This window comes from Bombus impatiens, unplaced genomic scaffold, assembly GCF_000188095.3.
Source record: "Bombus impatiens unplaced genomic scaffold, BIMP_2.2 scf_1417, whole genome shotgun sequence".
Classification (NCBI taxonomy): Eukaryota; Metazoa; Arthropoda; class Insecta; order Hymenoptera; family Apidae; genus Bombus; species Bombus impatiens.
The window spans coordinates 158,425-182,648 of record NT_177836.1 but is presented as its reverse complement, the minus strand read 5'-3'; the positions used below and the strand labels follow the sequence as shown (position 1 = coordinate 182,648).

Sequence of the window (24,224 nt, the reverse complement as noted above, 5' to 3'; positions counted from 1 at the left end):
TAAATTACTTCTCGTTGAATACCGCGCAGAATACTCACGTAACGAGAAACAATCTCCACTATCTTAACGATCTTACATTTCCTGAGGACTGTTATAAATCATCCATCATGTGTTCCTCGGAAATATTATTTTGCGTACTTATAGTTTTATCATAAACGCAAAAAATCTTAGAGCCTAATCGTTGATAGTGGAGACACAATTTTTAGGATGGTTTTGTAACGAGGACATAGCGTACGTATTATAATTTGCAACCAGTTTTATCGAAGACAGATTCATGTATGGTTTAGCGAATTAATTAATATTAGTTTTTAATTAATAATAACGAATAATTAATAACTCGTCGAACTATATCGCGTGTTTTATCGAGCGTGAAAGTGTTAATGATGAATCAGCTGGATCGAGGGTACTTGGGAGGAAAGTCGCGAAAAGAAGGTAAAGGACTTAAAAAAGTAGTTTACCGAGATGAACGATGAGGCAATAATTGCATACTGTCATCCACGATACGGGTGAATATAATTTCCTTGCACAACATTCCTTGCACAACGATAAATGGCTTAAATATCCTTTCGATAATCAATTACGTGTATTCCGGTTATCCGTGTGAATGCTTTACTATCGAATTCTGTTATTTGTCTTCTGACTGAATTGTTTTCAACCGATGCATATTTTTCTACCTTAGAAAAAGCGTGGCATTTTCGTTAAATTCTTGCATATTCGAAGATCTTCGAGTTCGAGAGAAATACGAAAGAACCGTTTCGATAATCGTACGATAATGATTTCTTAAAACATTGACAATTTCTTTTTCTCACCGAGGCGAAAGCGAGATCGAGAGAAAAAAATTCGAAGATCGCAGAAGAGCTAATTTGCCTACTTTTAATTTTGCGATACAGAATTTAGACGAAGCTCGATAGAAATTTTCTAGCCGTCTGTGCTGCAAGTTGTGCCGCTGACAAAGCAGGTATTGATTGCATTATCGGATCCAGAAATTGTTTAACGATACCTGACATTTTTTGAGGTACCTCGTCGGCATGTATTTATTATTTATACTTCTATTTCACGCATGCCGAGATTTTTTGTCGCGAGTAAGCAAAAATTCCACTCACACGCATTATGCGTAATATACACCACCGCTCAAAAGTATTCGGGTATTGGTATATTTCTGACATGATGCATTTTGATTACAGAATTACGGGCAAATCAATCTGCAATGATTTTATCCTCTACAATTATCGCGGCTACGTGTAATAATATTAGGCCATCCTATAAGTAACGTCGGTTTTTGATTAATAACTTACAGCGAAAAGAATTAAAACCTATTGACGTTTATTTCTAATCGTCAATTTCAATCATCGGTTTCTATGATCTTTCCCTATTTTTCCCTATTTTTCTCTCGAAGTTTTGAGTCAAACATTCAACGCTGATTCTATTTGCCTACTACCATTGAATTTTTTACTGAACGATTTTCTTCTAAAAATGAGTCTTCGATATTTTGTCACGCTTAGAACACGTCCTGTATTTCACGAATGTTTTTAAAAATATCCTTAGTTGTGCTGGCTTTTTAAAATTCTCATAGTATGCAATTTTCTAACCGAGACACATTTTATAAATTCTATTAATATGAAAATATTTGATTGCTGCTTTCTAAGAAACAAAGGGAGAAGACTGTATAAAATAGCATTAGCATTATCTAAGGTAAAATAAGAAACGATATTACTTATGACGGATTAAACTGATTTCTGAAAGCCAATATGTAATGCTACTATTGATGTTTGTTATTGTAAAACCTTGTAGAATTCCGCCAACAAGTTGTTTATCTTCAAATTCTTCAATTTCTGAATTGTACATCAGATTTAAGAAGGTCTAAGACTAAAATGACTTTCAGAGATATGGTGTGGAGTGCTGATAAGGAATATTGTATGAGGCTGGAATTACAATAAATTATCTCCCTCTCTTTCTAAAACGATTATTGAGTATTTATGTTATATAATTATTATACAATTAATATATTATATCATTTTTATATACATTACGCCATATAACTACACATATATAATTATATAATTATAAATACATATATAATTAAACACTAAATAAGTTTCTTAATTTTTTACTAAATATAATACAACCGGTGATACTGAAACAACAAATTTGACAATTTCAAAAGTAAAGTAAAAGGTAAGAGGAAAACGCAATTTAGCACTGTAGCCTGTAGGTAGCGACTGTTGCTTCTAATTATTAATTCATCGTTAATTTGCACGCTTTGGTACGACTGCTATTACTAGATTGTTAGATTTTTATGCAAATTCATACGTTTGAAAATACTTATAGGTAAAAAAGTACAGACTGTGTAGAAAATTGCTCTATCTACCAAGCACTGTACAAAGTACCACATGTTGAATATTTTACATACATTCTGCGCATTTATCATCTGCATTTTATGCAATTCCGCATTTTCAAATTCCCTCTAAACGCACATGTAAAATGTATTTCCTACAAATGTATACGAGGAAACGATTGGCCTCAATTAGCTATGAGCGTTTAACATTTAGGACTTAGAAAGGTGGCACTTGCGATAAATACGGTTACATAACGAGTTATTTGGCGTTGCATTAGAAAAATGACAATGACAAATCAATTACGCGGCTTCGTTTTGTTTCACGTCTAATTGATACGCTGTACTTCCTCATATTGAAAAAAATGGATCAACTATACCCGGTTTGTATTAATTTAACGAACGTAACTTCTGAATGAAATGGCCTTCGTATCACTCGATACGATTTAAATACGGCAGATGTCTATCTACTTCGCGTTTTCTATTTCCTCATCGAGTTCCGTTCAATGAGAACTGATTTCCATTCGAACAAACGAAGGTTCTGTTATTTCATTTAATTGCTACAGATTAAAAAACTGGATAGCATAGCTACATGTGACTATGTTTATCTTCTCGTCGAATCATCGAATAGAATCTATCATTAAATTTTCAAATATAGAAGTTTCGCGAATCTAAAATATAAAGCGTTATACTTTGCCGAATCGCGAGACAACTTAAACTAACAACGAGCCATTAAAACCACGGTTGATAAGAACTTCGACAAGCGTCTACGACAACAAGCATACTATTGGATTAAAGATCTTAAAATATTCAAGCGTAATAAAGACGTGTGTGATGCCTCATGACAAGTGATAAAGGGTGTTCTTTATCATTGTTAGATGTGTTCGGGATTTGAAGTCGCGGTCAGTTTATGACTCGGACAACACATCTGCCTTTTTCGAGAAAATTCGAATTGCCTACCTCCCCAAGCTGTAAACTTCACGATGCGCACCTCATTAACACGTTGACTGCCACGACACCCGTATTCGGTTGTCAGCAAAGTTTCTGGTGGGACTGCGTAACCCATATTCGGGTATCGCTTATTTGACTACTTGCGAAGGATCGTCGTAGGTATTTGAAAAGATATTCCATAATAATAAAACTGTTGAATTGTTATAAAAGTAATATGAAAATGGTTTATTAAAAAAATTATTTAGAATGTAAAACTAAGAAAGAAGTTTTCAATTTTTCTTCTCGACATTGTAACGAATTAGGACAGAGATTTTAAGTTATACCGTTCGTTGCTCGGCCAAGATTCAAACTGATTTTGTAGAAAGTGGTGAGGAATGGAGACAAAAGAAACGAGAAATCATTCTTGAGACCACCACTTGAGCGACTCGCATTACTAAAATATCGATGGGAGCACCCAGCAGAGAACGCTTGGTACTGCTGATGAAGATTTCTTTGAAAACGTGTTAAGGGGCTAAAAGACGAGGGTACAATTAATCTATGGAAAACCCGGGGACGGAAAGTCAGGATATAAGGACGAAACGGAGCTTTTGTTGGGAGGAGTAACGACATCCTACGATAATCTTCATCAGAGCGTCGTATTGTTCCTATATACTAAAAGTGCAAATAAATTGCCAAACCATACTAATACTCGATATATTTAATTTACCTTCACCTCGAGCGTTAATCTCATTCAAGGTTCGCGATATCAATCGATCGGTTGAACCTGACCGATCGCTATTTAGTTGAGAATTCGCAACAAAGTGAATGTGGCGATCAAAGGGGCTCGTTTCTAACTATACATACAAAGATTACGCAAACAAGAAATAAGCAATTTTTTAATTTAAAAATCAATTCTATGTTCCCAAAACTGTCATCTCAATTGATTGTAGAATTTAATGTGTATTTTTACGTCCTATCAATACACGATACAGGAACATTTAAAAAATGATTCTTCACCCGATTGTTTATAAAATTTCATAGATTTATTAGTTATTTTCAGGAAACTTATATTTCTGAATTATAAAAAAAATATATTGTTCGAAATTAAGAAATTAATAAAAATGTACTTGTAATGTTCCTTCTGTGTGCTGTTCATATAATACTAGATCTATCTAAATGTATTATATATACAAGATTATAAAAATAAATATGTGTACGTAAACTCTGCCTAGATACAATTCCACGTTAATTCTGTTAGAAAACATTGAATGTTTTCAGTAATCACGAAAGATAAAAATCTGAAGCCCATCATATCGATTGGGACAAAGATCTAATTGATAATCTAATCCTGACAAATGCTAATCTGTTTATTAAAGATTCCTACGGTAAGTACACAAAGATTTTATTAAGCCGCTTTTTGTACCTTGAAAAGTAAAAAAAACATGCTAGTTAGATATTTTAACTAAAGATAATAAAAATACCGCACCAATCGTATCGCGTCGAGCCACATGATCGATTGGCATTAATCACGAGTCACTTGAACGAAATTTTCAAAGGATCCGAAGACGTACTACGTCTTACGACGTGGCTGTGACAATAATAAATTTTCACAAATCACTCGATGTCCATGTACCACCTGTCACCTGCGCCATTGTTCAACAAATTTCCAAATTTTCACCCCTTTCGAACACGTAATACGATTTTGTCGTATATTGTACTCGATAGAAGGGATTTAAAGAAGAATGATCTATCGAGGAACGATCAGGCATCCGGAGCGCGCTTATTCGAATGTATTTGACTGTCGAACTAAAAATATCTCACTCCTCATAACGAGGAGAGATCCTGATGCCAATCACTCACCGATGGATCTCCTCTGTGCGATGAAAGTTGGCAGCTGGTTACACAACGATCACACGGCTGACTCGAGCACGACGTCGAGTGCACGACGGCGATGAAGTTGCGTTTCCGCCAACGAACCGATTTTGCCGAGCGACCGACGTCGACTGAACACGATCGCCGACCGAAAACCTCGAGCCGCCTCCGTTTGTCCCCCGATCCATCCACGAATTACTCCTCCGGCTCGTGGATTTCAGAGCAAACCGGTTGAGACGGTGGTAAATTCTGCCGAGTACACGTGGTTCATCCTCGACGCGGAGAAGACGGGAAGGCAGCTTTTGGAAAAATCTGTTTGACGTGCGGCGAACGGTGAACGATAAACGACGAATGTGCGTGAAATTTGGATTTTTCTTGTATCTTGGCAGTTTTTAATTTTCACCTGTAAATTGCGCGCGGTTGTCTTTCGGCGAGAGATTCTTAGAATCACGGAATTCAAATTTGATAGGGAGAAATTAATTTCGGTTGGATCGATCCTGACTCTTAAAAATGTGAAATTAGATAAGGGGATTATTATGGCCAAGAGAGTGGCGATCTAATTAGCTTGATCTTCTTGATTAACAGGCTAACTTTCCAATTCTCGTAGGCAGCTAGAAGTTAGAAGTTAGAGCAGTTAGAAGTTTAGAGACTGAGAATCGTAATGATGGTTGTTATTCTACGAAGAGAATTCACAAATTGCCGATACATTATTTATCGATAGATACCATAAAGCTTTAACGTTTTGAATACTGAATACGAATATTGCGTATGACATTATTTAATTTAAAAACAATCTGTTAAAATTTGTTTGCTAGAGCTGGAAAATATAAAAATCGTTAGCATAATAGTTTAGCGTGCTGTTTTTGTGAAACTTTGAAAATTGTCCAAATATATATGTCGGGTTATCGTTAGGTTTAGGGGCGCGTAACGAATTAGCCATCGTTGTTGTACGATAGAGATTATATTTACTGGTATAAATATGATTTTTACACGGTTTGACAAATAACCGTGATGATTAGACACTCGAGATGTTAATGACAATGTTCTTAGGTTCAATAACGAATCCACGGTCAACGGGGTAACTCTTTGTTAAACGTAGAATATATTTTGGAACACAAAGTAACATTTGCTGTGACGACAAGGTGATCGCAAGAATAAAAGACTGATAAAAACTTTCCTCTCCTTACGATCGCGTTCGTTTTGTTATATATTGGCCGGGGATACCAACAAAATTCCAGCCGCCGTTGCTAGGCAGTTCCGTGTAGCGGCGACATTGTTCCTGCCCGGGGTTTGATTGTTAATACAACGAGTGTCCCATAATATTGGCACTTCTCTGTTAGGTAAAGACGTTCATCCCGTGACCGTGGCTACGTTCAGACCAGTTGTGTTACCTCGTGCCCAAGCCCACTGTCATAAATCTCGGGCAAACACAATCGGATTGAATCATAACAACTACTTCTAAGTTTCATTATTTAAGTACAGCTATAATAAATAGTCTAGACTAAAGTATTGGGGATTTTCCCAAAAATTCTAAAGGTAAGGCCCCGATGTCTTTTCATCTCCGATATATATATACTACATAATTTCTTAGTACCTTCCTTTCGAACGAACGATCGATTGTGTCAGTTCAGCGCTGTAGTTTTTGGCAAGCTGGTCGGTTGGTGCTTTTAAAGTTCAATGGCAGACTCGCAAACGAGTTTGTTTGATCGATTAGAGGTAGTCGAGATCGTCTTGATTTTATTCCTTTTCAGAGCTAAATATATACGTTCACATTTGACTTTACCTCGTGAACGCAACGTGATCATAAACTATGCACAATGCATAACGTATAAATGTAATGGAAATATATATGGAATAAAAATAGAAGATGAAATAAATTGACCAGCGTTCGAGCGTATCTATTCTGTTGGCACATGGCCTTTATAAAAATTGCTCCGATTATTCTCAACTTAATTGTCGTATGAATACGATCTTACCCATGATAAAGCGTCACGTCGTTCGATACGATAATATGAAATACGAAATACGATAATACGATAATACGATAATACGAAAATATTTCTGGCTGTAGAGTAAATCTGCGATAATATCACTAATTCGCGTATTTTTATGTCGAGTATTAAAAATTTTCCACTCTATTAAAGATATATCTCTCCCACTGTTCGTGTTATCGTCTCTATAGATATAGAATAATATCTCTGTTCTATACTATTTTTTCATTTCTTAATTTTGGAAGGAATAATAGCTTCTGACACCATCTTCTTTCATCGTACGGCTTAGATGAGAAATAACGGCCGTTTTATCTCATTATCTGATTATTCATCAAATTTAACAAATCTCGAGATAACGAAAATCCAAATGATTTGTCAATAGATTTCACACAGAGTCGTCACGCTTCGGATCATTTTCTGTCTTTCTTTCGTATTTCTTCACATTTCCTGTCACTTCGACAACGTTAAACAGGAACTTGAATAACTTGCATTCATCTGTTTCGAAATTTTACCATTTTAATAGAAATTCGAAATTATATCGAAGAGTCAAGGAGAACTTCTCTGTGTTTACGTAATGCCACTTTGTGATCAAACAAGCGCATCAATAGCACCTTATCGCGAATTACGGTACACGAGGATGACGATGCACTCATTTTCCGGTAGAAGATTCGCCTTGCGGATCGTTACTCGATCACAGACGCGGCTTTATTAAGCGACATGGTCAGAACTCGAATATAGAACGATTTTGTCATCGCGCCAGGATGCGCGGCATCGACTAGCGACGTTTCTTCTCTTTTGACTTCGTCTCTTCTCACTTTGTCTCTCAGAGGCGAACAGAGAATGGTTGAAGATCGCGACTGAATTCTCGTCTTTTGCAAAGAAGCAATTAAAAGATTCGTAAGAATAAGCGCATCTTTGCGCGTGCTGGTCTTCCCTCAGGAAAGCAATATTCCAGCATCTTTCACTTTTGTTCGATCCACTATAATTTTTCAAAACGAAATATTCATCGTACTAAATAATTTTTATCAGTATCTTGTAGTTGTATATGGCAGAAGAATTTTTTTTCTATAAATATTCCGATCTTTGTAAATGCTGCCCGTGTATGTTTGCATAATCTTTGTTCGATGTATTTCAATTTCTTTAAACGAAATATTCATCGTATCGTATTGCATATAACGTTATGAAAGTTATTTAAAGATTATAAATTATAAATTTTATCATGAAAGTTAATACGAGAATAAACTGATTGCTCAATTTGGTACGTTTGAATCTGTCAGATTATTTTTCAATTGTATGTCGCATTAAGATATTTTTTCTCGGTCGGTCAAATTGGTTAACCACGTAACATAATCATATAAAAGTGATAAACAAGTCACCAGGTATGGAGGCATCATGTTTTTCCTGTATGATTTGCATTTGCTAACTTCGATTAGGGTATATGCACATATTTCATCAATACGATTATCTCGAAAATGACAGTTGAGTATGATAGGAAAATCGATGAATTGGAAGTGTGACGTTCAAAGGAAATGACCTCGTCGGTTGCTTGGGCGTAACGAAGAAATAATAGAAAAAATAACAAGTAAATATATAATAGTAACGATAACGTTGACGATTGTGAAGCCTGCTGATAGCGTTCTTATCGATAGTAAAGCGGGACTGTAAAAAGCTTTGCGTTCTTGCATTGATATACATTATACGTACATATATATTTGCATGAGGAATACGCGAAAACACGGATTTTACATTACTTTTAATCGAATTTCTGTTGATTGAATTTGCCAGTGTACATTATCGTCCATAACACTATGCGAGTTTTACCTGAGAAATTAATCGTAAATTAATAATCGAACCAACGTTTATTACGTTTTTATGGAAATAGCAGAATATAAATCTGAATTGTTAACGTTTGATATTAAGCATACATTTATCGTTAAAATATCGATGCGCGCATTAAGGTAATTGTTAACACGAAAGAATTTTCTTGATTCGATTAAAAATTTATAAAATTACAAAATTTGAAATGACAGACGTTGTCAAGTTACCTAACATTTACACAAGGTTTTGCAATAATTACATCGGTTTCATTGCTGTATATTGTTCTTCAAGATTCAACTTAATTGCTATAATATCATATTTTATGTAGCTAAGGCGATTACGAAGAATAAGATCATCGCAAATTGATTTATTCGTGACTGTATGATCAACACATTCATCTTTATTAAAATACCACCTGTGTTTCTTTCTCATTGAAAGTGTCTTCGTTCTAAATAACGATGTTTGCTCTGGAACCGCCTTTGTTTTATGTGTTTAGTCATCTTATCGGAATATCTGAAATGCCAGTTGTATCAGCAGCATTACTTAAGCATGTTATTAAACGGACGTAATATATGCGTAGTAATGAATGTTAAACTAAGTACATCTATTTGCAAAACAAGCAAATGTTGCAGTACTTTTGAATTTGTGATATACATAGCGTTTCTCAAACGTACATATCGATCAAAAACTTCTTAAATAATTGAATTTCTTCTTCCTTAATATATTCTGTTTCAATATAATTTAATTTCTTTCTCAACATATTTATTAAAAATTGTTGGTTTGTTTAAGTCACTTGAGATATTACGTATACATATATTACTGAAGCAAGAAATCGATTGAAATCACGATAAGGGGAAACGCAATAGCGAGCGATTTTGCAAGGGTTTTAGCGAAATATTACAAAGTTCGGTAGTTGGTTAATTGGGCCGAGTTTTGAAATCTATTGTCTGATGTATCGGGAGATTTTCCATGGATATAAATTATCGAGGTCGTTTCGCCATCTATTTTATACACGGAGTTATCTTTTCTATCAAAGTCGCAAAAAAAATCGTACGAATAACTTAGCAACCAGTTTCTACATGAGTAAGGAAACACGCGATAAAGAGTACATTAGTAACCACGTAAAAACGCATTGACGTAATAGACTCAAGCTTATACTTCAAGAACACCGTAATTAAAACACGTTTACACGGTAATCGTTAATATAATGGCTAATTGACTGATCAAATAGTTTTTTATCTCTTACGAAGCGTACGTTTTCGACAAATATCTTGTCGATTAAACCTTATCAATTTCGATGATGGCCACATTATATCATGCCGTATTTTCCTCTCTCAAATCTATCAGATGACACATATAACTCGTAGGAAGTTGGCTACTAGTGTCCGAATACTTTGACGATACGTGTAACTGCGAGGACGAGAAAGGCTGACATTTCTTATTTCGATTTTTTCTATTAATTAACTTATTATTAATTAACTTTGCATCGTTTAACGATTGAAAGAGGCATCATTCGCCTCCGAAGAATCGGGTTGTTAGACAGTTCGCTTTCTGTCACGAGTGATTTCAATTCCTGGGATACTGCTCGTACGAAGAGCAAGAGCAAACCGAGCCAGATAAAAAGGATTCCTAAGGTAAGAGAGCCTGCCAATTGTTCGAGGGTCCCTTAGTTTGAAATTCTTTTACCTGCAGCCCTTCTCCTTTTATCCGCATTTATCCATATAAGTCAGCCTCTTTTTGCCCTAAACTAGTTAATCTACCTTGGACGAAGCCTTCGTGGAATCGTTGGTCAGACTTCAATCGAGGCAAGAACGTAATCGTGTAACCTTGATCTTCGCGTGCAACAGCCGCTTCAAAATTTATATTCTTAATTCTTCTTTGATATACTTCGTTGTTAATTGTAGGATAAAGTTTCAGCATGTTTTGTGTTTCTTAGTTTTAGGATGATGTTAATCTCGGAACGCTACAGTAGGTACACTGTATCACTTACTGGCTTTTGTTTTACCCATTTTCTAGAGAAGCTCCTTGTTACTTATACTTCCTGCATCCTTTTTGCAAGTATATGATATTATTACAAGTTGTTTTACAGGTTAAAAATTATCAGTGTTGATATATCATTTTGCAGTAATATTCTATCATCAGTAACAGTTCTGACAATAGAGTTTCAGAATAAGTATGTTTGACGCGCGATGAAAGATGTTTATGGGATACATTCTATTACACATATTTCATTCATTTTATTATACAATTTGTTATTAGTTGGCTGTAAGTTAATCATCTTACTATGAACTGTCGTGAAACGTGTTAATGATATCGGAGATTAATTTGTAACATATAAAATGGTAAAAATTGTTTATATAATAGAATTTTACAAGCCATAACTTGTAATTTGTAAATTTACCAATGTTATTAAGTAATTGCTTACCACGCAAGAGGATTCTGAGAAATCAGAGTATTTCAAGATTAATACACAGTGGATACAAAAAGAATCTGCATGTCGCTGTACATATTACGAAATTTACATAATTAATTAGCTTATACCAAGTATAATCAAATTTTGTGTCAACTAGTGGTACTTTCATGTATATTATAAAAATTTGATACTACGAAAATGAAACGTAGAATTTGATAAAGGAACGTTTTACTGGACGATAATGATACGCGCAAATCCTCTTTATAGCCACTCTAATTAAAAAATATTATTCGAATCTTACTTATATATCCAACACACGTATTTTTGACGTTCTGATGATATTTAATCGACAGAGACGTTAACGATCGTCACTAAACAATGTCGCTAAGCGTATTTATCTCGACGAAACGATACGGCAATATGCTAAGCACCTACGAATAAGACTGTCATCCAGGATCCCGAGACAAATAATGTGTATCTCTCAACGCATTCCACGTGATTCGTTAAACAAGAAAATCCAATTGCAATTTAATTAACCTACCTCATACTGATTCTATTGATTGATAAGAAAAAAGAACCTTGAAATAAAGAGACACCCTAGTCTATATATACGTTGACGTATCACGCAAAGACCTCAACTTCAGAGTTTTAATCGCCAAGAACAATATTAGCGATCTTAAGTAAAAGTTTCCGAAAAATTTCCGTGTTTACACCGTTACGAACGTTCCGAGCAACAAAAGAGACAATCTGCCTTCTCCCGACGGAATTTTTTATCGTGTTTGTTGTATAACCAGCATTGCATTATCCTGATAGTGAATTTGTCTGGTCGTGGAAGGAATGCAAACGTGGTTCCTTCCGTCAGCTAGACAGTTGAGGACGAGCGTTCACGACCGACAGGTGTGTTGCGTGATTGTTAAATTTGCGATTAATCACCACGCGTTTTGCGGCTAATTATGGCCGCGTTTTGGCAAATCGACCGATTACGCGGCAAATTGCGACATTTCCGCCGAGAAATTAGATTCTCTACGATTCTCATCCGCGGGTTGTGACAATTATTTCGCGCTCCCTTTCGTAACTCTGTTCTCGCTGTTTTGTCATCTGGATTTTTTTTTCTATCGTTGCCCGCTGGTTCAGCCACAAATTACAACATTCGCGTACGATGAAATTCATATTCGTGCTTAATATTAGGTTGTCGCATACAGTTTGCCCGTCGTTTCGTTTGTGTACAGAGTGTGTCCTGGGTAGTTTTCGTAAAACGAAGCTATATAGCGTGTTCTACGAGTAAAACTAGGAAACGGATGTCGTATAAACACAAGTTCATGAGTACTTTATTAAAACTCCGAGAAAAAGTAAGAAACGAGTCTCTCGGAAGGCAAACTGATCAACTCCGCTTTTCGTAAGTTTCTCGATTTCATTACATGTTTGGACACGTGATTGATATTGGACTTGGCGAGGAAACGAGCTGTTTGCTTTCACGAGTTTATTTATTGCAAGAAGATATACATAAATTAGCGCGAATCCGCAGGTATTAAAAAATTGTAACTTTAAAAACAATTTCCTTCGCTTCGTAATTTATGGAGTTAATCAGTACGGCTTGTGAGCGGCTGAAATAACAATGGACTGATGCTTTATTCGATCGATGATATTTATGTTAATGATGTTTATGTCAATTTCGCTTCAAAGTAATTGAATAACAAGTTCAATTTGGGATACTTGGCATGAGCAAGTTATCAGTATTAAATATGGGATTGTTATCTAATTCTCTAGAGCTGACAGAAGATAACAGTGAAATATCTTACACTGTAGATGTTTATGCATTTATGGAAAATTTTCAAACATAAAAAACGCAGAATGCAGATAAGAAATTTCTATTTAGCCGTTGTTTGTTTGGTTACATTAGTTTTACTTTTGTTTAGTTCTACATTTGTTTAGATTCACGGTTTATCGATCGGATATTCAAAACACTGAATTTTACAATCATAAATCTGATAACCGACTTTAAGCTTTTTTTAAGCATTGCAAAACGGTATAAAAAAGTATGATAAAAATATATCTAAATGGGTGAACGTAAATTGAATTTGTAAAATATACTTCTGCAGCAACCTAATATTTAGTATCTTGTACAGATAGCGTAACAGTCTTTATAAGCTATCATTGCATCTCACAGATAAGTCATCAAGTCACGTTGCTGTTTAGTAATCTAAACGTTTCATGGCCAAGTAGTCTATATGTTTCAAGGTAGAAATTAATTGTTGAAATTCGTGGAATGTAGGAAAAGAAAGAAGAATAATACGCTGCCTACAAATATGCAGAGTGTCACGCACAATTGGGCCAAGCCACAGCGTTCAAACGATGAAAGATAGGAAAAAGCATTAGGAAAAGTTAAATGGTTCGAGTGAATGGCGCAATTGTTTCGTCCGAAAGTGGAGACGTTCTAAAAATTTCAAAGCCACCTCTACTTTTTTATATGGAACTACACATTTTTTTATACACTATTCGATGCATTTTTTAATTCTCTACAGAAAAGCATCGAGGTACATTCGAGTCGAAAAATTAGTTTAAAGGATATCTTAATCTTAACTCGTAAAACTTATCGTATAAAAGACAAGGAGAAACGATACAGTGCTTTTATGCTCATGTTTCCCTTGTCTTGCATCAATTGCTTGTCTTGCTCAATTTGATGAAATCAACATCGAAATATTTTTTAGACTATCATTTTAAATATAAATATTTTTTGAAATGGTTTTCATATAAATATCATTTAAAAAAAACGTAAGTGACCTTAAAATCTTCGACGAGCCTTCACTTTTGGAGAAGTTAACCGCACCACGTGATGTATCGTTCGAAGTTATTTAATTTTTCCTAATCAGGTCCGTTTCTATTTTCTGTCATTTTAACGCCACGGCTTGGCTCAGTTTTCTCAGACGCTTTACATACGATGTCACGATGAATTAGACCATTAATCATTCCGTCAATCGTCCCTCCCAGCGAATTAATTAATGCCAAATTAGTTCTGTCAGCGGCGAATGATAAATTCACTGTACTGTTACGAAACAACGCGATAATGATATCGCGATTGCTTTAACCTAATTACACATAAAGGACGGTTATTGTTTCCGAGGATCTGAAGGGATTGAAAGAATAGGCTGTTTGTCCACTTTATCGACGTTTAATTTTTTCAGAAGCCAAATTGATCGCCACCGCTTTTTCTACGTCCTTAGATTTCATGAAACAGATATCATTTTCAATTATTTTAACGGTTACCTTTGAAGGGTTATTAACGACACACAGCGATCTAATCGCTCGAGGTTTACAACGAAGCCAACATCGTTTTTCTCTAATCATTATTTTTCAATTTATCATTCGATTAACTTCCGAAAGACACGCGTGACCAATAATCAAGCCTGTAGCTTTTATTTATGTATTTCAAGAAATATTTGTTTTGACATTGTATGTATCTACAAACCTTTACTTTACACACTTTACACACAGATAGCCATCTAACAGAAGAATTAAATGAAATAGATATAGTAGACCGATAATCTCATTTAGTGTTCCTCTTTGCTGGTTTACTTAGGCTATCTACTTAGGCTATCCACATCAACGATACGTATTCATCCTCCTATTAGCTTTGACAATGCAATACACGCCAAGAAGAACCTGCAAACAGCTTGACATTTTGAGAACCGTATGCTCTGACAAGCACATAGTCCGAATTGTCGCGTATTTCTGCACAGTGACCGAAAAAATTCCAAAGATCGCTCGGAAAGTTCGTTGCGATTTACATTTCTATTCGATATACATTTATCGAATTATATAAATGCCATTTCGTTCCATAAGCTTTCTTCATCTTCCACGTAACTCCAATATTCCATCCTTCCAGAAGGTCTCAGGTTTTTCGGCGAAAACCTTTCCAATATGATTTTTTATATCGACTTTATAACGAACTTCTCGAACAGCATTTAACACGTGTAATATTTTATTAAAAATCAACGAACATATTTAGAGATGTTTCTAGTAATGTTTTTCAGTGTGATATGCTTGAAAACAATTTCCCCGACGGAGAGGTGCTAAGGAAAATTTATTATTTTATTAAATTCCTTAAAAATCCGAACGAACTTTCCGACCAAACAATATTATGATACATCTGATATATTGATAATGGTTTCGTATTATTCAAGCATGTAATGTAAAAAACACATTCATAACGCTTTGTTTATAGCGTCCATTGCTTCTTTTTATTGTCTTATTTAACAGTAGTTAACATTTTTATACGTAATACGTGAATTCGCGTCTCCAGTCCGCGAAGCGTTAAAAGAAACCTAAAGACAAGCTTAAGACAAGATATATAGAATTTCTATCGTAGAAAATCAATTCAAACACTATGCAACAACAACAACTATTCATATCGTTTAGAAAGATTGAATATGTATTCTTTGATCTTTGTTCGTAAGAAGATCGCGTAGATCGACGGTCCAGACTAATCTTGGTTAACGTTACGTTCGAACATATTCCTTTCAGATTCTCCTTTCTCTTAAAAGTCGTCGAATAAGACTCGACGAAGTTTCACGTTTCAATGTGCAAACTTGAAAGCTCGAGCAGTGATCGCGAGAGCCTTCGTCGTAGTGCCTAATATCGTCTAAACCGTGGTACGAACTAGTTTCCAACTATGAATGCAGGACACGTTATTTCGTTCTCGTAGAGAAACTCGAGGGAAGCGACTTGGATGCGGTGAAGAAGATTCCAGAGACGTAATTCCTGGAGGAGAGCCGCAACGTTCCCGATGCACGAATTCAATCCACGATGCTTCCGTTTTTGCTGTTACCGTTTCTGCTTCAGATATGTTACGGATTCACCGGAAGGGGACTGTATTATCCGGGACGATCGGATTTATTCGAGTTGTCGGTGATACACCTAAATGATTTCCACGCGAGGTAAGACGCATGCTTGTCTTTCATAACACGCGTTTTAATTGTAAAACGAATTAAACTTCGGTGATTTCATTTTCTGGCTATTTTATAAAATTCTTTCGAGAAGATTGAATACCGCAGGAGAGCTTGAAGGAACTTGAGTAAAAAAATAACGAAACGTTTTTCGTGAAACTATCTCTGGGATATCTGCCAGAAAGCCATCGAAAGAAATTAATAAAATGGCAAACTGTTTTTAAATTTGTTTGTTAAAATCGTCATATTTAAACAGCAAGTTTGTATAGTAGAATACGTAGTAAATGGTAAGATGCGTTGTTCCTATGTCTTTTAAGAAATAATTTCGATTTAATAATCTGACGATTCCGCAGGAAGGTAGTGCGCGTTTCTTCTAATTACTGATTCAACCTTGATTTCTGATTGTTTTACAAAATCCATATATATAGTTACTACAAAAAAGCCGAACGGCAGAATGTATATTATATATTCAGTGAATGGTAATTCAATGAGAACGCGAATGACGTTGCGAGAATCGAAAAAACTGGGTCAATGGAAACGTTTTATGTTAATGTTGCTGTTGTACACATACTAAGTTTATTATTCGCGATAATTGTTTGTACTGTTAGGATGCAGAGGAAATAGCGTATTAAGTATTGACAAGGAAGCCTAATCTTTCTCAGACCTGCTAGGATTAAGTTAGTACAAATTAACTAATTAATCAATTTACGAGTTACAACTTATACTTAAAGGTTACCCCATTGGGGATAGCCACCCACATGATAATTAAACAGTCAAGAAATTCTACCAAATGTCCAAATTGGACAAATTGTGAATGTGAAATATTAAATAAATAAAAAAAAACTTATACTTAAAGATATGTAATATATTACTGATATATCATTTATATAGTAATGGTAGTTGCAAAGTATGCTAATGATATTAGTGACTAGCCTTGAACAGAGAAATTAATATTACAACGAATATTATATTCCGTATATTTCACGTTCTATTTTTGTACACTGTATGCATTCTCTGCATTTTTAAATCAAAACATAGACATCCATATCTACAAACACGACATGAAATTTTATTACACTTCCACAAACAATGATTCACGATAATTCGCATCGAGTGATGTTTTCAATACAAAATGATTTGTTGAATTGATCATATTGATCGATCGTAAACACATCGATGGTTAATACACGATGCATAAATAACATCGATAACTGCCGTAATTAACAATTTTATGATCGAATGACGATTCGCATTAAAGGAGAGACACTACGTAGAAAAGGGGAATGAAAATTGGTTACATAATCGACTGGTCGTTCAACAATGGAGACGGAATTCTAAAAGCGTGAGCTGCTTGATTTCCGAGGTCTCAGCAAGTGAAATCTCAAGGTCAGGGACGCGATGATTCGGACTGATCACGACAACTCTTTTTTATCGCGTTCGTTCTTCTATTAACGAGCATCGTCTTGCTCAATATCCACCCTCGACGCGAGTTTCCATTCTGTTCGAGTAATATTTGTACTCGATTTGTACACTTGTACTGTATTTGTTTTTTCGGAATTCAATTATAGCATCATGAAAGTATCGCGAAAGTATCTGAACACTCACCATGGAGAACTGTTATCACCATATTGTACGCATTGTATGAAACATTACGAAATTTCATTGCCACTATAACGAGACGATATTGTCTACGTTCATAAAATTTGTATCAATTTGAAAACGTGTACAAAAGTAACAAGATAGTCGTTGCAAAAGTACATACGGTAAAAAATTAGTACACAGGCTGAATATTCATTTTAAGCGTATAACTAGTTTCAAGCATAGTCCTGAATATAGCGATTTATTAATACGATGAATGGTTGACTGTCAAAGATAATAAATAAATCATGACATGAAATATTTTGTAACTTTTACGTACATATTGTTCTGATATTTTATCGATATAACGATGACAATCGAGTCTCATTACAATGCTAATAAAATTTCAAAATGTTTTACGCAATATACGTGTTAAAGCTTCTTGTGGTAACTATTAGAATACTATTTCTATCTGTTGACATCATCTTTCGCGAACCACTGTATCGCTCAAACTTATTCACGAAGGAAAATATTTTCTAGATTCGAGCAAACAGGCCCTCGATCCGAAGCGTGTCACGAAGGCGAGGAGAAGGATTGCGTCGGTGGAATCTCAAGAGTCTCCACGGCAGTGAATCGTTTAATGAATGAAAGGCCGAATCCAATTTTCTTGAACGCTGGCGATCACTATCAAGGGACACTGTGGTACAACGTTCACCGTTGGAACGCGACTGCCACCTTCATGAACATGTTACCGCACGATGTTATGGTAAGACGACCTTATGAAATAATCACGCGAAAACAAGTATGTTGAGGCTGAACTATCGCCAATTATCAGCACGAGAGAAGAGATTTTAAATATGTGATAAGGAAAAAACATTTTTTTTTCTATTAATTCGAAACGAAACTTGAGGCGCATCGTGATAATTAAAGACAACCAAAGTAACAAAATGATAATCGTCCCAGGAAATAAATGACAGAGATGGAGTTAGAAACGATGGAGATAGAGTCTTTCGAAGAACGATGTAAAAGTGGAACTAAACTAGAGAGACGATAAACTGATAAAAAAGAATAGGAAAAGGGGTTTCTTTCCGCTGTTGATCGGTCGATTGGTTTAATTGGGTCAAAAAGTTAACAATCGATCATTCGAACGTGGCTCGTTCTCGTCGTTAAACGAAATTTAATGTTTGAAACCGATGGAGCTGAATTTATCGTGTCAAATTTGGTCGATGAAGCCACGGGAAAACATGGTTTCGCTCGTGATCGCGTAACAGTCTGTTAATTAAATTGATCCAGATATTGAGTGCGAGGATCTACGCGACCGAGTCAGTAAATTTCTGACGATCATAGAAGATTATAGTTTTGTTGTAAAAGAAGGTCGATTGATTGTAATAATTGCGGAATTGGCAAATGGTAACTTATAGATAATAATAAAATAGTGGTAATAACTACATAAATGTTGATAACTTATATCTCTTTATTTAATAATATAAAATCTGATATGTAAACATGACATTCTTAAATCGTACCGATAATAATCGATAATCAATGTTATCTCAGTTTATTTAGATTTCGTAGATAAAATCATTTAATAAAATAATAAAATAAATTGTAGATAGAGTTCGTACTTAGAATTATTAGAAGAAAAGATTATAAGACGATTAAATTTTCAGACAATAGGAAACCATGAATTTGACGATGATATAGAGGGAGTGGTTCCGTTTTTAAAAATGGTCAAGGCACCAGTAGTAGTCACCAATATCGATGCAAGTGAAGAGCCAACAATGCAGGTTAGTACATTATACTATAACTAAGGTTTCCATTGAAATTTCAAACCTGAAGCATGAATGTTGCTGCAATATTTTTAGGGGCTCTATAAGAACAGCACAATCATTGAAAGGAATGGCACGAAGATCGGAGTCATCGGCGTTATTATATCGACCACGGACGTTCGTATCGAATTTTAATTTCACGTTTGATTAATCCTTCGTCGACGTAATCGAGCGAATCATGAGTTTTTTTTAAAGGATAGAATGCACTTGCAACATTAAGGTCTCGTCATTTCCCAATATTGACTAATTAACTGAAGATATTTTGTTTAAGATCAATATAGAAAATAATAATTCCAAGTATTTTATCGTTTAACAATACTGAACTAATAATACTAAAATTTAATCGAAATTCCAAACAGAGGATAACGCTATGTATTTTAAGAAGGTATTTAAAAATTCAAGAATATCTAGATTTCGTTTTTGAAAATATTCCGGAAGGAGATTTAACAGAAACGAAAAAGAAAGATTGTTTTGGGTTAACTGGCAGATCATTTCGATTTTTATTTTATGCTAAATAGGATAAACAAAAGTTTGATAATTAAGTAACGAAATAACTGGAAGAAAAATTGTTTGCTTATTTAGATAAACTAATACAAACGACATCTTCAAAACGACATCTGATAAAATAATATGTTCGTTAAATGATTATTTTCTAAATATTTTATTCGATTAGTCTAACATAATCGAATATGATGTATTGTATTTGAATAGTTGAATAATTTAATAGCTGAAACTTATTTCACATTCAACAAACCATCAGTGTATTCTTAATTTATCTTGTTTCTCTTATGGCCTTATATATGAATGAGATAAAAATGGTCATAAAAGTCACTATTAAACTATATTTTAATCATCAATACGTTTAAACGGATTCCAAGAAGCACGGAGATAATTGCACGAGACAGAAAACGGGAGAAGATTACGTTGACGAAGGTTTAACCGGAAGAGTGATTCGACGTTACTCTGGTCCTTAATTGAAACTTACAAATTACCAGACAATTTCCATTACCGGGAAATTAAAGTTTCTGGATGAGGTGGAATCGGTGAATGACGAGGCACGGAGATTGAAGTCCCGAGGGATCGACATTATTATCGTTTTAAGCCATTGTGGATTGGATGTGGACAGAATAATGGCAGCCAAGTGTCCTCTGATCGACCTTATCGTTGGTGGACATTCTCATACGTTTCTTTATTCAGGTAATTACTACATTTGCAAGTATTCGAAAGTATTCTGTTTATCTCGATTAAGATAAATATACTTTTGCTTTTTGTTAAAACAAGTTGTTGATCGAAATACTGTATTATTGGTACTGATACACTCTTGCCATTGTTGTCTTGAATTTTATATAGTTTTTCTAGATCAGCTTTTCTATATTTTTTCTTCGTTTCTCTTCAATTTCCTTTTAAGACTCTTCTAAAAATAAAATCTAGATATTCTCGAACTTTTCAAGTATTTTTTAAAATACGTAATAGTTATCCTGTATTTGGAATATTAGTTAAACATATTGATTAACATTTTCTATTATCCTGCAGTATTCATCGTCCCAAATGTTCAAATAGAACAGTATTGAAAGTTTGTATATAGTTAGCAGTCATGCAACCTTCGACGATGGCCATGGCTAGCTCTGCCTCTAAAATAATCGAATATAAACTCGTAAAGAAAGATGACTCATTGTACCACCGCAAAGAGAATAATTTACTGAAAACCTTGCAACGGTATTTCAAACAGAAGATACGCGAAACAAAATATTATAAGTTGAATCATTTTGAATTTTATACGAATCATATCGTAGGTAAATGATATACTTCTTCGTATGATCGATCAGGAAGGAAAATATCAAACATTTAATCAGAGAATTCATATGTTACGATCTAACGATCATCTTTGTTCTACCCTCAAAAATAAATAAGAATATTTATATTCCTTTATTTTTTTATTAGAATGGTTTTTAAAAAATAAAATAGTGGTTTTAAATTAGAGTGCTAAAATAAATTAGAGTGCTTTTTAAAATATTATTTTATTACTATTATTATCGTCATTTTGCTTAGACTACTGTGATTATCCTGTGAACAAATTTTTAAATAGTATTACTATTAGTATAGTTATAGTATATTATTATTATTAGCATATTATGTGTATATTTTATCAGACCATAGCGATCATTTGCTGGAAGATTTTATTTCTATTAATTGTTAAACGCTTGTGTCGATAAAATACTTATCATTTAGGACCAGCCCCTTTCATCGACGAGCCAGAGGATGAATATCCCGTGGTGGTGGTTCAAGAGGAGACCAACAGAACAGTGTTGATCGTTCAGGCAGCTGCTTTCACAAAGTTGGTAATTTGTTCTCGATAAAAAAAGAAACTGCCTGTTGTTTCGTCTACTTCTCTTCTAGAAAATGAGGAAGTGGTTTCCTGTTTGTGCCAGGTACCTGGGGAACTTGACGGTGTGGTTCGATGCGGATGGTGAGGTGGTTGATTGGGACGGAAATCCGATTCTCCTTGATTACTCTATCGAGGAAGGTAAGAATAAATCTCTGTTTTTATTATATGTACACATTATACCAAACATTTAGGGGATAGTTACTTTTTTGTATCAATCAAGTAAATGAAAATGAAGGAATCTTGTAATATTGATGAAATTTTAAACAATTACCTCTTAACTTGTACTTTATTTATATTTTTCTGACTGGAAGAATCGATCTTTTTTTAATTTGTTAGGTTGTTAATTAATCAAAATTAATTTTTTATTAATTGAGAATATGTTCTTTCGTGAAACGTAGTTAGATGATCACTTATCAAAATGTTTCTCCAGATCCTGAGATGCTGAAGGCTTTGGCACCATGGAAAGTAAGGGTAGATGAGAAGGCAGGAACGAAGATTGCTCGAACGAGAGTTTTCCTCGACAATAAATGTCGCAGAAACGAATGCAACCTTGGAAATTTGATCACAGACGCCATGGTCGATGCTGTATGTCACAAATATTTCGTCTGTCCCCTGGAATTAACGATTAAGGAATTATTTTGAGGCAAATTAAAGCGATGTCTATACACGGATTTTCTAATGAAATGTGTTTGCTAAATGATCGTAGTATGTGGAGAGAGCAGAGAATAAAACTGTGTGGACATACGCTGCAGTTGGTGTTTACAATCCTGGAGGAATACGCGCTCCTATAGACTCCATAGGTCAAGATATCACGTTTGCCGATCTGATAATGGCTCAACCTTTCGAGAACACTTGGGACATCCTCGAATTAAAAGGCAGCTGCATTCTGCAGGTATAACATTTTATCTTAATTCACATTAATTTAAAGAAACTTAATATCGGCCGGAGCATGTGCCGTAACTGGAACTGCTTCAATTACACAGCAATTAATTCGGCGAAAAATATTTCGAATAAAAGTCGAATGGTTTCGAGAAAGTATAATTTCACTTAATTAATTTGTTTTATATGTAGACACGTGAAGTGTCCATTTACGAAGCCGTAATCACAAGTCGTTTCTGAAATTATAATACAATAAATTGTTAATATACGTACGTATGTAATCTTTTGCTAAATTTTCTAAATGGAATTCTATTATAACTATATAAATATATAATTTCACCGAAAAGTCCTTCCAATTACGTGCTTCACCCTGTGTGTGTTCATTATTAGAAAGCTGTAGCTTATTTTAGAGAAGATTGTACGAAACGAATGAATTTACTTTTTACAGAAAGCGTGATCAACTTTTACGTTTTTATGTTTACGTACTTTTACGTTCCAGCTCCTATCAACGAGCACCGTTTCTACCGACGTGTAACAAGTGCTGCCATGCGCTAGGCTCTCGTTCTCTTTTGCTTTCCCTGTGTCCTCCTCAAAGCCAACTAACTTATATATAGATATCTGATAAATATTTTATTAATATATACCGTGACGTTATATATTTAATTTAACCATTTCAGATCCTAGAAATGGAAGAAGATATTTTAATATGGTCAGGGCTAAAAGTGGTTTATAAAATAAAAGGAAATTCCAGGAAGGTGGAGGATGTCAAAATAAGGTGAGTACTTACATTTTCACCGATAACTTCGATAAATCTTCGTAATTCGCGTATTCTTCCAGATGTAGAGCTTGCGAGGTACCAAGGTACGAAGAGCTGGTGTTAGATCAGTGGTACAGAATTGTACTTCCAACCTTCTTAGTCCAAGGTGGGGATGGATTCGTCCCATTCGAAACCTGCGGTAGAAATCACGAAGTCGGTTACTTGGACTGGATAGTATTGTCTAAATACATGAAGAAGATCAGCCCTATATTAACCGGACGAGATCGTCGAGTGATCTTTTTAGATGGAAATAGTTCTTAGTTAGCTCGGTAAATATTCATTTTCCTAGCAAAACAATAGGTAAGGAAGATTCAAAGACTTTCTAGAATCATATTTCGCAAACTGATGTTAATATCACAGTATCGTAAAGTGCATTTAATCTAAAATGAACTTGTGCAATATAAATGTAAATTTAATAAAAATGCTATTTCATAAT

The 24,224-nt window shown here is 34.7% G+C and overlaps 2 protein-coding genes across 7 annotated transcripts in view; one reads left to right on the top strand and one right to left on the bottom strand.

Annotated features, from left to right (window-relative positions):
- LOC100742117 (protein 5NUC) overlaps positions 1 to 11,803 on the bottom strand; it is a 17,287-nt gene extending 5,484 nt beyond the window's left edge. The window contains exons 1-2 of one of the 3 annotated variants that reach the window (XM_003493918.4): positions 11,658 to 11,786; positions 5,123 to 5,537 (exon numbers count right to left, since the gene is read on the bottom strand). The gene's annotated coding sequence lies outside the window, so the exon portion shown is untranslated. Of the gene's footprint in view, positions 1 to 1,714; positions 1,883 to 5,122; positions 5,538 to 11,657 lie in introns of those variants that run through there. The other 2 variants (XM_012392374.3, XM_012392375.3) reach the window with 2 other exon arrangements.
- On the top strand, positions 5,469 to 24,224 carry LOC100741997 (apyrase). Of its 4 annotated transcripts, XM_012392377.3 has the most exons (13): positions 11,996 to 12,253; positions 14,539 to 14,591; positions 16,059 to 16,290; positions 18,418 to 18,643; positions 19,548 to 19,664; positions 19,743 to 19,823; positions 20,702 to 20,903; positions 21,936 to 22,041; positions 22,136 to 22,230; positions 22,523 to 22,677; positions 22,799 to 22,984; positions 23,649 to 23,746; positions 23,809 to 24,224. In XM_012392377.3, exons 3-13 carry the CDS (start codon positions 16,160 to 16,162, stop codon positions 24,047 to 24,049), a joined length of 1,638 nt encoding a protein of 545 aa, XP_012247800.1. In that variant the 5' UTR covers positions 11,996 to 12,253; positions 14,539 to 14,591; positions 16,059 to 16,159; the 3' UTR covers positions 24,050 to 24,224. The 4 variants fall into 4 exon arrangements, with proteins under 4 accessions (XP_033179866.1, XP_012247801.1, XP_012247800.1 ...); XM_033323975.1 differs by lacking the exons at positions 11,996 to 12,253; positions 14,539 to 14,591 and adding an exon at positions 5,469 to 5,487; XM_012392378.2 differs by lacking the exons at positions 11,996 to 12,253; positions 14,539 to 14,591 and adding an exon at positions 10,456 to 10,577.

Coding starts and splice junctions, on each gene's coding strand:
- LOC100741997 (XM_033323975.1), top strand. CDS start 16,160: ATGCTTCCGTTTTTGCTGTTACCGTTTCTGCTTCAGATATGTTACGGA. Junction 16,291..18,417: donor CTAAATGATTTCCACGCGAG/GTAAGACGCATG, acceptor AATATTTTCTAG/ATTCGAGCAAACAGGCCCTC. Junction 22,231..22,522: donor TGATTACTCTATCGAGGAAG/GTAAGAATAAAT, acceptor ATGTTTCTCCAG/ATCCTGAGATGCTGAAGGCT.